Consider the following 13,378-nt stretch of genomic DNA (forward strand, 5'->3'; position numbering starts at 1 on the left):
AAGAAGTGGGTATTCACCCACGAAAGCTTATGCTCCAAAACATCCGTTAGTCTATAAGGTGCCACAGGATTCTTTGCTGCTTTTGTAGTTACAAAGAATTTACACATGGAGCTTACGACCAGATGACAGTGTCTGAGTCTCATATTTGGTGTGTGTCTTAAAACTCCAGCTCCTAGAGTCATATGAATATGGGAGAATCTCAGCTTTTTGTAAAAAAAATAAGTTTCTAGCCCTAATATCTGCGGAGCAAAAATGGAAAACGTGGACTCTAAACACTCAACTACCAGAAGGCAAATAAAAAAAGCCAAAAGTTTTGATTTTTTTTAAATCGAATTTTTGAGCAATCTAATGCTTTTTAAGGCCTGATTCATGGTCTTTGAACACTTGGGGTTGGCAATGCTGTACTTAATATTTACACTTACGAAGTATTTGTCCCTGGGGGTAGTGACTTGCCATTGGGTTAATGGAGTTTGTTTCTGTTATTAGGTAACAAGTAGGCATCAGTGGAAGCCAATTGGGGGGTGCAGTCTCTGTTCTTGGAGAGCAGGAAATGTAATCACTGATCACCCTGACACGGGATGGGACAAGGATGCAAGGGGAGCCTCGGAGTAGGGCAGAGCAGAAATGACATGGGGCATCCTGACTGACAAAGCAGACAACCCACCAATAAGCTCTAGGCACCTGGCCTGCGGGGTCGCAGTGCCACTCAGGTTTGGCCTGCCACCGCTCTATCAGGATGGGTGGGGAAGGAGAGGGGACAGCCAGGCCAAATTTGAGCGAGTGGCATTGTGACCCCATGCTCAGGGGTCCCTTTGCCCTGCCCCATGAATTTGGGCCCATGGCACATGATTAGTTTGCCTATGCCTTAAACCTGCATAACTGGGTCCTGTAGACAGCACCATGTCAAGCCCTGCCAACTGCTCCTTCTCTTGCCTCCAGCTGAAATTGGGGAAACCTGGACTCAGTGTGACTCAGAGGCAGACCCAGTCTGCTAGGGGTCCTGCAACAAGCCTATGTACTGTACTGAAATCCTCCCACTGAAATCACTGCCCTAATTTTCCCACATACTGCAAGGATTAGACCAGTAGATCTATGGAATGGCTTTGGAGCACTTTCCACACATGCACCTTTCTGATTGTTGGTAAAAAAATTAATCTCCTTAATGCCCAACAAAGACCAAAGTATCATGGTTCTTTACATCCCTTTCATAACTTGCATCTCGTAAATCCACTCAGACACTGCAGGTGGATTATGCCATTTCTTGGGAGGCTGAAATCGTTTGTGCTTCCTTCATGTCTCCTGATCCATCCACAGTATGTAGAAGATCCCTTCCACCCCTGCAGGCCATGACTCATTGCTTAACTGTATACATGCATGCACCTGTTCTCAGCAGCAGCAGAGTTAGGCTGTAACTAACATCTCTGTGTGCCAACAACTTTAAAGTATTTTCTGTACCAATGCTTAGGAAGTGAGTATCAACAGAATAATTACTCTATATTTTATGACACACGTACCATATATATAAATAATATACAGGAAGGTGTGTCATTTTACCAGGCTGAAAGCCAAAAGCACAGAGAATTCAACTACAGTACCTGCAAAGTAGGCATGTCCAGATACAACTGTGTTTGAAAATTAAATAAACAATTTGATTTTTTTAAAAGAACCCAAAGTTTTTTTTAAAATGAAAAAAATCCCTTTCCAATCTGAAGTACTGCAGGCTTTTGAGCTACTTATGCCAACTAGATCTTGCCAGGAAAAGCCGGCCCCTGGAATCCCTATCAGTTGCTAGTGATACCGACATTACCAGCTTTTCTGCAAATAGAGGTCAGATCAGTGAAAATCAGGCAATGGTTTAAAGTGTAGACTTTGTTTTAGAACTCTCCTGTATCTTGTTTTCACAAGCCCACCTCCTCTGTGCAAATGGCAGTGGAAACAAGAAACAAATGCCAAAACACTTGTTACTTTCAGCTGCTGGCTTCTGTTTCCTGCTTCCACGGGGAATTAGCCAAAGTAAGGTAAAGCCTAGATTTGTGGACCTTACCTGAATTTTATTTTAACAGATCCAATGTCTAGTTCTGCAGAGATAGCGGTAAAAGTTAAAGTACATTTGTAAAGTTTATGAGGCAGATTCTTGGGACGTCACTTACATGCGTGCAAAGTGTGGTGTAAATCATTGTCTGTCTGATTAGGTGACCTTTAAACATCCTCTTTCCATTGTGTAAATGACTGCACAAGGTGCAAAGCAACAGAGCATCTACATCTGTATTTTAAATTCCTTACTTTGCTTTCCCCAGCCCCACTGTTACCTAACAATGCTAACTGACTAACAGTTACAGAAATCCAGTCCGTCATGCTAGATACTTGTACAGGTCAAACCTTTGCCAACCAAACAGATTCCTCTTTTTTTGGAATGTTAATTTTACAGTCTCCCCGCTGACATTAAGCATGACGCAGAGCAGGCTGATTCTATTAAGCAACAGTGATCTGTTTTGACAAGAGGTAAAAGAAACCTTACCACCAGTCTAGATAAAATTGCCGGTCTCCAAATCGGAGCAGTTCTGCAAGGCAGTTTAGGCAGGAGTGAAAGTACCAATAAAAAAAGATCATCCAGATGAAATGATTTGGCACCTGTGTGGGGAACATAATAAAAACAATCTTTCCCTGCCGTACACTGCAACTCCTCCAGCACTGCTTGAACAGAGTCAGATCTAAACTGGCCCTTGCCACAGCAACTGCTCTCATAAAGAGACCTACCTTCTGGATTTAAAGTATCCAGTTGCAAGCGATGCAATGGAGACAGGCTTTTAAATATGATTAATATAAAGAAACACATGGAAATGATTCAAATATAAATAAAGCTCGTAGACTAAGGCAGGGCAGGGTTTCCATAGGAAACTGAGAAACTATATGGGCCTATGGTGTGTAATGAGGTAATTTGGAATTGAACCTAGCGAATATTGAGAGAGTGAGTAACTGGCTGGAGTCAGGCAGAGGATAGACAAACTTTTCCAGGCAGTAGTGCCAATGCTCCTCATAGATCTGGACTGAGTCGTGCCCTGAGGAGATGGCTCAATGTGGGAGGGCAGGGTAGATTTTTTATCTTCAGTGTGGATAAAAATGTAATATGAACTAGAATGAATCAAATACATTCCTCTTGTACCCTTCAGGTTTCCAACAGGGAAATACTCATCCATTAACCATGGTCCCACCTTCAATGCTTTGTTTTCTGTTTTCTTGTAAGAGATAATATCATTTCTGGCCTTGTCCACACACACAAGACATACCGCTTTAACTACACCATGTAGCAGTACTACCCCCCATGGGTGGATGCAGTTAGACTGGAATAAAGGTGCTTTTATTGGTATCGGTTAGGGTTGGTCTACACACTAATCCCAGCATAGCTATGTCAGTGAAAAAGCCACAACTCCTAACAATGTAGCTATGCTGACAAAATCCCCAGTGTAGATGCTGCTGTGCCGACAGAAGAGTGCTTCTGCTGATATAGCTAATGTCGTCTGGTGAGACGGCGTTTCTACACCAGCATAAAAGTTCTTTCTGTCAGTGTATTCACACTACGGGATTATGCCAGTTTTACTATAGACAGGAAGGGAAATAAGCTATACCAGTGCAAAGCACCTTTCTACAGCTATACCTGAATCTATACTAAGGATTCAACCAGAATAACTATTTAGTTAAAAAAAAAACACACCCCTAACCAAAAATAATTTTATTGGGACAAAATCTATATGTAGACCAGGCCTTATATTTGCATAGCACTTTTCATGCTGAGGGATCCCAACATGCTTTACAAGCTAGAGAATGGTATAGACAGCCATTTCCACTGAACGACTGCTAGCTCTCAGGTAGCACGACAGATGAGGGGGACCCAGCATTCTGCATAACAGTGGTGGAAGAGGATATTTTGGCCAAGGACACAGGACAAATCGCTAGACTTTCTAAAAGTGACCTGAGATCTTTAATCTCTATTCAGGAGAGACAGGATCTTGACTTCTGAGGTTTCATCTGAAAGATATGCACATGGGAAATTGCATAAAACTCAATTTATCCACAGTACGTTGCAAGAGGAAAGGGTGGCACTGGCCCTTTTGGGCATCAATCCTCAAGATTTCAGGGAATCTAGCTAAGTCAAACTTGATGTTTAGGTCACTAAGCCATCATGTCTGACACACATCTAGACTGGAGTTGATTGTCTGCCTCTTTGCATGTTTTCCAGTCCCCCTGTTTGTCTCCCAGGAATTCACAGAGGAGCTTTGCAATTTTCTGTTCCTAGAAAACTGCAGTAAACAAAACAGAGCGAAATCCTGGCTTCCCTGAAAACAGTGAGAGTTTTGCCACTGACTTCAGCTGGGCTTGGATTTCACTTCAAATTTCCAGACATCTGCCACAATGGGAGTGTAAGAGCAGCACTTTTTAATGGGCTTTGCTTTGCTGTTTAGTACAATCCCATAACAACTTCAGTAAAACTAATACAATTAGTAATGTAATCACTGAATACATGTAACTCCCAGGGGAACATCAAGGGAATATCACCCCTTGTATTTTTTTTCTAAAATGAAGGGTTACATTTTCCCATTGATACACTAACAAGCATAGGACACCACATAATAACTTTTTTTGCTCTCAGTTTAGTTCAGGATGAGATATGATCAAATGGAACATGATGGCAGTTTAAGATCCCGACAAAATGCAGTGCTATTCTGAAAAGTGATCATGTCAAACTGGATTTACTCAGATCTGTTTCCTGATCCTGATTTTTTGCTTACTTTCATGGGTGTAAATAAAGAGTAACTGTACCAAAATCAGTGGAGTTTCCTGGTGGAAAACCAAGGAAGGGGAGAGGTGAATTAAGCCCTTTGTGTGCATCATAACTGCTGAATTCAGGGACATAGCTCTGCAGAAGCAACCCAGCTAAGAGTGAACTGGACTCTGTTCTTTCCTGTGCAACATCAGTTCAACAGGATACACAAAGTATGTCAATCTCCAGGACTGACAGGCTGGCCTCTTCCACAAGTACTAAATCCATTTAAAGCAAATAAAAAAAGATGTTGATACCAATCCATTGCCATAACAACCCATGGGGCTTAGTGCTATGGAGGCAGAGCATGCAGCCTCTGAGGAGAGGACCTCTTCATCACTGACGTGACGAGCAACCTCTCATGGTGTTAATGGATCCAAAGGGAATGTGGCCTATGCCTCCTTGGCCAGAAGCATGGGGACTGCTGACAGGCCTTGGAAGGGGACACTACCCAGCTATGAACAGACGTAGCGTAAAACGGGGGACAGTGGAGGACGGTTTAGGGCTCCACCAGGGATGTGGAGGGCTTTCCCACATATCAGTGAGGGAGGTAAGTGTTTGGGGAAAAGAAATAACTGATAACTTAACAGAGTTTTCACTCCAGCTCACTATAGGATATTTTGTCTCCTCCTCCCGGGTGAGGACCTGCCAATACCGATCCATGCACGTCACCTACAGGCTGGATTACTGTTATTCATGGTATCTGAAGCAGAATGAGAAAACCACGCACAAGCGCTAGATGGTATAGAATACAGCTGCTCACCTTCTCCATGGCTTAGGCTGCTGTGAGCATATCAGGCTAGTGCTCAAGCCCCTCCAATGGCTCCCAGTTAGCTTCTGCTGCCAATTTAAGGCCCTGGTCCTTATTTTCAAAGCAATTAATGGATCAAGCCCTAGTTACATCGAAGATCGAATTTTGATCTTTTAATCATGACAACAGCTCTGCTCCTCTGGGACAATGCAGATCACAGAGCCCAGAATGAAACACATGAGAAGTAGGGACAGACCATTCTCAACTGAGCAGATCTGCCTACGGAATAAACTTGTAGAGGAGACTGGGCCAATCCAGAATGTGCAGGTCTTCAAGAAATGCTGCAAAACCTTCTTCTTCAAAAAAGTAATTCCACCACAAGAATGACACAACACTGGCACCCCCTTGTATCCAATAATCTTCAATACCAATACCCTCTTCTGCCCATTAACCCTTACCCAGAACAATAATAAAAAAAGAAAATACCATACCTCAAATAAAGTTTTGACTCCAAAAACTGAGACATGCCAGAGATTCCATGAAGTCCACCAGGGACTTCACTATTGCTACTGATTTTACATGGAAGGCAATCAGATGCTATGGTGATGGACAGCAATATAAAACCCTAAGAGAGATTAAAGAGCTAGACGGGACTATATTTAGCATGGTTACTGGACTCCTGGCATTCCCAAATCTCCTTTGTTTTCTATTCCAAAGGGAAATTTCTCATAGCTGCACATCAGGTTAACCCCTGAATCCAAAAACATGTAGATTGACCTCACCGCTAGTTTTAAGATGTATTCTGTGAGCAGGGTGGACTCTATTTCCTGCAGAAATAAACAAAATAGATGAATGTTATCTTTGGCACTGGTCGCAATGAGTCAGAATTTGGTTCAAGAAAATAACCAGGTGTGATTTGCTTACGTTTATGGGCTTCATCAATTTATGAATATTTGGTACAATCCACTGGAACAAAAAATAAACACAGAATTGAGGGTATAAACAGTTCTTTCTGGAAGGCATTGTAAAGTGACTCATTCTTTCATGTCTCTGCTATAATGAAAAAGCACAACTGCAGCCTGTGTAGCATACAAACCCTTCCTGAGGCTGTCACACCAACTGAATAACTGGGAGGACATCTGACACCCTGCTAAACAGCTGCATCCCAAACTGCCGGTTGACTATTGTCGTCCTCACGGGTAGCACTTCCTTTCGAGTGTAAAGACCATGAAGTCCTAGAATGCCTTCAGCATCAGTTTGGACATGGGGCTGGAATCTGTATCCCCCTGCATTAGTGTGTGCAGGTCTCCCTGAAGCTTGGGGGTGCAAAGTGATTGTACTCTAGCTGTGAGCAAACGGTATGCAATCAAATGTCTGGGGTACGTTAGCATGGTAAAGAATCCTCAGCACTTGCTAGCATGGTGCAAAAGGGTGGCATCTTAGATGAACACGCAGTAATAAGAGCTCTATGTGCATTAGTAAAGTTAGTAGTTTATTAGATGGATTATTAAACTGTACTAATCCACCTCAAATTATGCTTTATTACTGAAAAAAATCCTCATCTAAGTGAATCCTCCTCCTTCACAACACTCAGTTGCCACCGCTGCAGGCAAAAGGATTTTGGAGCAAATCATGGAAGGGAAAATACTGGACAACAAGGCAGATGACAACTGCTGCGGACAGAGAGTGAATGGGATGAGCTGATGAACTGGGTGTTAGGGTAGGAATTGGGAAAAAATTTAGAAACAGGCCAATATGGGGCATGGATATTTGTGCAGTTGGTGGAGGATTTAGTCTCCTCATTGAATCCTGACTGGTCTTCAGGTCCCAGTGGAAATTCCTTTGCCATTTAATCCCAGCCCCCCAGTTTAGATCTTTGCTATTCACTGTTTTCCAGCTTGCTGTGAAAGGAGCAGCTGAGATGGGGAGAAGCCCGCGGAAGTGGCAAAACAAGTTTAACAATCCTCTTGTGATGAGGGATGCAGTGGGTGCCTTCCCTACACTCGCTCAGTCACAAGCACGTGGATTCCCAGTGCTTAACTTGAGGCTGGACAGCTGTAGAGGAGCAAGGTGGCAGGTGTGAGGGGCATGCAACACAACTAACAGGAGTGGAGAACTCCCCCCCCCGCCCAACTCCCCCCCATCCCACTCCCCGACACTTCATCATCTTTACTTTGTTATATTATATCTGCAATGTGGTCTCATGGTAGCTTACTGAGCAGTAACTGTGGCTTGGGCTATACTTAAAACTTGTCCTGGCATAGCTATGTCAGTCAGGGGTGATGGAGACACAGCTATGCCAACAGAAGGGTGCTAACATCGGCATAGCTAACATCGGCCAGGGACGTGGTGCGCCTACAGCAGCAGCAAAACTCCTTCTGTCTGTGTACACCACATCCATGCTATGCTGGCATAGGTGCTGTAGCGCAGACGTAGCCTCAGTCTAAGCAGATAAAGATAGGAATCTAAATGACTGAGCTATTTCCAAATTGTGTGAGTATTAAGGTAGATGCAGGGGCTTATTTTGACAGTAAAGAAAATGAAGTGGTAAAGGTCAGACCTAAATAGCTTATAGCATTAAGAGGGAATATGTGGTTCACAGAGTCCTCATTATCCATGGTAGCTGAATCCCTGGGGTTTAACCTCAGATAAAAAACATACCTGTTGTATTAGCCCCAGCATGAGATGAAAGAGAAAAATCTGCAAAGAAAACAACAAAAGAAGATTTTAGAACCTTAATTCCCTTCGGCTGAGTTGACCATATCCTTGGTCATCACTGCAAAATCTCCAGTCTATCTTGTATTCGAATACCATAACCGCCCCAGCACAACTGACACTAAAATATCTTGTGTTGCAGCCTTCTAGTGAAGATCTAGTGAATTGCATGCTTCCCAGCATGTTATTCAATCTAATACAAGATGTCAAACATCCACATCTTCAAAATACAAGGACTCATCTCGTCATCTGCATTTTCATGGAGTCTGCAGTACAATTTTAAGCTTGTGTATTTCCTGCATTAAATGACCAAAGATCAGCTGATCTGATGGACTAGTGGCAATGCAATGAGTTATATATGGAGGGTCCATGTTTGGATGCTACATTCGATCCTTTGCTCTTTGTGTTGGTTGGAGACAGGAGAGTTCCAGAGACCTCTCATCAGTTTCAGTGATCTCACTGGCCAACACTTTACAGGCTGCAAAAGGAACCTTTAGCATACGACTTGCAACGGCACAGGGCTCTAAGTGGCAACATGGGGCATCAAGAGGGCTCCCCTCTAGAGACAATCTATGAAAGCCAAACCCCATTTCTCATTTGAGTGTTCTAAAGATGGGGATGGAGATTTGAAATGGATTTGTGAAAAATGGACATTTTTGCAAAAATGTCAATAAAAAAATCTGAAAGTTTTGTTAATTTGATGACATTTCACACCACAAGTACAGCACAACTTGCCTCAATGAAGCTAAAAGAGGCTTCAGATAGCACTGCTGGCTGTTGCATTTTTAGGATGCATTCGGGATGGCAGACCAAGAGCTGGAAGGATGTCCTAGGACATTCTTCTAGCCCTCCAGGGACTGAAGGGCCTAAGAAAATCTTCTTAACACAGCAGAAATGACTTACCTGCGTTTGTAAAATATAATGGGAAAATCATGCCTGGCTCAGAACTGTCACATTCAGCCTCCAAGGGAACATATGCAATGTGCAACCTCAAGGTCTGATACATTCACTGTGATAGCGGGAGCAGAGAAGCAGACAGTTTTAAATGCAGTGCCTTGTTCTCACCATTTCAATGAATCTCCTAATGATATAGCCTTGCCGGCAATTCTTTTGTCTTGGGAAATTCAACTGGTAGCAAAGCGTGGGGGCTAGCAGGAAGTAATACAGATCTTGGGGAAAAGGAAAAATAACAAGTTTTTTTAAAAAATCACTTTTCATGGCAAATCGACTTTAGAATTCAGAATATCTACACAATTTGGACCATATTTATTTTTTATTGTGATTTCAACCAATGCAGGCTTTGTCTGAAAGCTAATGTTGCTAGATGGAACTGGGAAAGAGATGGAGGTTGCCACATTGTTGGAGACATGACATTCCAATCATAACCAGAACCAGGGAGTATCTTGATGCTATCACTTTGGGTACCCAATAAACTGTAGGAATGCACAAATGAACACGTGTAATTCCAATGACAGATAATCTACAGCTAGATCCTGACCTACGCTACATGCATAACTCCAATGTAAATAAAAGTCACTAAAGAAGAAGTGGGTGGATGACTTAGCTCACAGTAGGTGTAGACATACCCACAGCTGGCCCGTGCCAGCTGACATGGGCTCGCGGGGCTTGGGTAAGGGACTTTTAATTAGTGTGTAGACATGCAGGCTTGGGATGGAAAACAGGCTCTAGGATCCTGTGAGGTTGGAGGGTCCCAGAGCTCAGGCTGCAGCCCAAGCCCAAACCTCTACACTGCAATTAAACAGCCCCTCAGCCCAAGCCCTGCAAGCCTGAGTCTGCTGACACAGGCCAGCCACAGGTGTCTAACTGCAGTGTAGACACACCCTCTGACAGCTAAACCGTGACATGAAGCAGCAGCCTGAGATGCGGGTGGTGCTGAGTCACTCCATCCCACAACATGCAGTGCAGGAATTCCCAGGTGATACAGTGCCTTCTGAGGACTCACTGCTCATAAAGAGGGCAATGGCCATGCCTCCTCTCCACCCCTAGAGACAGACTTGGCAGCCCTAACAACCCAAACAGTCCTTATGCTCAGGGAAGCATGAGGACTGCAACTGTGGCTGGCCTCTGCATGGGGGCTCTGTGAAGGGAGAATTTCCTTGCATTCCCTCCACCCTTACACATGTGCAGGGGACAGCACAGTCTTGCCTTAAAAGGGACTGAAAGGTTCATTAAAAAATTCTCATTTGATGTTGTTTGCTTTTAGCATTTATGAATGTATTCATTTTGGGTGAAACCCTGGCCCTTTGAAACCAGTGGGAGTTTCCTACTGACTTCAATAGGGTCAGGATGTCACCCTTTATCTTGTGTGACTATACCACACAGTCATAGTAGGGCTAAGCTGGAAGAGCGAGATTGCTACACAGTGTGCTCCATAATAGCTACATTTTGCTATATTTGTCAACCAATTTGACTATGACTGTATTAAGCTATCATTGCTCATCACAAAATGCTTTGGGATGGGTGAGGCTACTGTGCTCATATAACATCTCACATTTGGAAGCTTGCATGGAGCTCAATCAGAATTCAACAGCTACAAAACACAAATCATGCAGAGACATGGCAGAACTGGCAACACAGCAAAGAGAACTCCTTGAACTAAAGACGTTCTCTTATGAGGACATTATCTCTTGAACAGTAGGTAAATAGCATTAGAATAATAGAATCCTAGCAATGCAGGGCTGGAAGGGACCTTGAGAGGTCATCTGGTCCACCCCCCTCTGCTGAAGTAAACCTAGAACCTCCCTGACAGGTGTTAATCTAACCTGTTCTTAAAAGCCTCCAGTGACAAGGATTCCACAACCTCCTCGGGAAGCCTATTCCAGTTCTGACAGAGCCGTGCAATGTTCATGCACACTTAAAGACAGTTAATTTTTCATAGAAGCAATGACTAGAATGCAGGCTAAATGGCGGTGCTGTAAGAAGTGCCCCATACTTTCAGACTTAAGGCCAAGATTTTATAAAATGAGTGTCTAATGTAAAGCTCCTAAAATCATACTGAAGCCCCTAAATAAGAGGCCTGATTTTCAAAAGTGCTGAACCCCCAACAGCTCCCACTACGACAAGGTGGGGATATCTTTTGAAGGCACCAGTGCCAGTTAGGCAGCTAATAAAAAAATCACAAACATGATTTAAAAAGTAGTTCCAGGTACTACATCTGCCCTGAATGCAACTAGCCATTTCTGTGGCTTTACAAATATAGTTTCCATTTAAAACATTCTCCCCATTTCCCCAACACACAAACACTGTTGCCCTGTGAAAGACTCGCAAACAACAGTGTACAAGGGGAACTGTGAAATTGACTATACCTAAAGTGCTGCCAAATATACAAAGTAAACTAAAAAAACCCCAGATGTTGTTTGCTCTGTTCTCCTCCACTTACAGTTGTCTTAGGTGGACTTGTAACAGTGGCAGGCAAAGTATTTTCAGCCAGAAGTGTGATTTTTAAGGGACAATGTTCTTTTAAGAAGAGCTATTATAAATGCAATTTTTGTTCATCTGGTTATCAAGGTAAGCTGCTAGGTTTCCACCAGCTAAACGATTTCAGCTGCTGCAAATACAGTGAAGATTGCTGACGATGAAGAGGTAACTGCTGCAGTATGTGGAAATGTTACCTTTTACTTTCAGGTTCATTGGATACATGATCTGCTTTGACTGTCCTCTTTCATTCCGTCTGGACTGATGGGCTGAAGGATCTGCTGTTAACAAAAGGTGTAAGATCTATCATATGGTTTCAAGTGAATCAAAGGTCACGAATGACTTTATATAACAAGCTGGGACTGAAGCCACAGAGCTCAACTTTTACATAGTTCAAGGAAGTGACACCAACACCAACTTTCTTTCTAGTTTTGACTTCATGCTAATCACTGGGTGCATAGTTTCCAACACTTTGGGTCAAGGGTTAACTTTTCTTCTCTCTTTCTACGCACTTCGGTAGCCCCCATTCTCATAATATCTGAACACCTATTATCCCCATTGTACAGATGGGGCACTGAAGCACAGAGAAGCCATCCCCTGTGTCACACAAGAAGTCTATGGCAAAGCAGAGATTTGAACCTAGGTCTCCTGAGTATCAGACTAGCACCTTAACCATTGGACTGTTCTTCCTCTTTTTTACAAAGAGAACCACATCTTTATGAAAAACACGTCTCCTGTGGTTCACGACTGTGTGAGCTACTTCCCCTTCCTTTTGTGATCACACGGACCGCTGCCCTTTCCCTCTGTGATTACGTGCATCATCTGCTATTGGTTGGGGCAAACCAGCGCACAGGGTTTGGTTGCAGCATGACTGGAGGAGGCTAATAGACCTCCCCCCCCAAAAAAGAGGCGCCTAGAAGAGCCAAGCAAGAGGCTAGAGTAGGTAAGACTCTAAGCAGGTAGGAGCTTATGGTGGGATTTTCACATGAGCTTGGTGTTGCCCTAACTCTTAGCCCACTGAAGTCTATGGTAGAGAGGTATTTAAATCATTTTTATCGATCTACTCCCAGTTACAGCTATGTCTTCACTGCCAAAAAGGTGTGTTTTTACACCAAGACAGCTAGCTCCAGATAAAGACCCTAATCCTGCTGGTGACTCATATGGGAGTCAATATGGGTCACAGGATGAAATTTCTACTTTTTCTACTGTTTTTTAAAACCTAGGAAATTACACTAAAAAAACCTATGTTAAATGATCATTACGGTTTGCAAAGCCAAGCACTCAAAAGTTAGGAAATGTCAGAATTCAGGTTGCCAGTGCTACCTTAATTCATCATCCTTGTGCGTATGCATTAATGACATCATCACATTCTATCTTTTCCATAGGACTGCTGCCTCATTCAGTGCACAGGAGAGAGGATGAGTTATTACTGCTGGTTCACCGGACCAGGAGAATCCGATTTGCTCCCAACCAAGAGCATCAAAGGGGTCAGAATGTCTTTCGGAGGCAGAGGAGAACTAGGGCTAGGGGAGAATGCTAGGAACAAGCAAAGCTAAGGAGAACCTGTAGGCTAAGGAGTAAGCATGGTTGTTACTTAAGTTAGCAATAAAGGCAAACCCTAGGGAGGGGTGAATGTAGACATTAACCTACTGAGTGCA

The 13,378-nt window shown here is 43.3% G+C and overlaps 1 protein-coding gene across 6 annotated transcripts in view; it reads right to left on the reverse strand.

The window, feature by feature from the left end:
* LOC127034283 (diacylglycerol O-acyltransferase 1-like) overlaps window positions 1-13,378 on the reverse strand; it is a 48,214-nt gene that overhangs the window by 8,362 nt on the left and 26,474 nt on the right. For 3 of the 6 annotated variants that reach the window (XM_050922977.1, XM_050922978.1, XM_050922975.1), the window contains 6 exons: window positions 11,918-12,001; window positions 9,351-9,454; window positions 8,232-8,270; window positions 6,495-6,536; window positions 6,353-6,397; window positions 2,519-2,631 (listed from right to left, as the gene is read on the reverse strand). In XM_050922977.1, the coding sequence (XP_050778934.1) occupies window positions 2,519-2,631; window positions 6,353-6,397; window positions 6,495-6,536; window positions 8,232-8,270; window positions 9,351-9,454; window positions 11,918-12,001 (427 nt within the window). The remainder of the gene's footprint in view (window positions 1-2,518; window positions 2,632-6,352; window positions 6,398-6,494; window positions 6,537-8,231; window positions 8,271-9,350; window positions 9,455-11,917; window positions 12,002-13,378) is intronic. The other 3 variants (XM_050922979.1, XM_050922976.1, XM_050922980.1) reach the window with 2 other exon arrangements.

The sequence above is a fragment of the Gopherus flavomarginatus genome, chromosome 14 (assembly GCF_025201925.1).
Source record: "Gopherus flavomarginatus isolate rGopFla2 chromosome 14, rGopFla2.mat.asm, whole genome shotgun sequence".
Classification (NCBI taxonomy): Eukaryota; Metazoa; Chordata; order Testudines; family Testudinidae; genus Gopherus; species Gopherus flavomarginatus.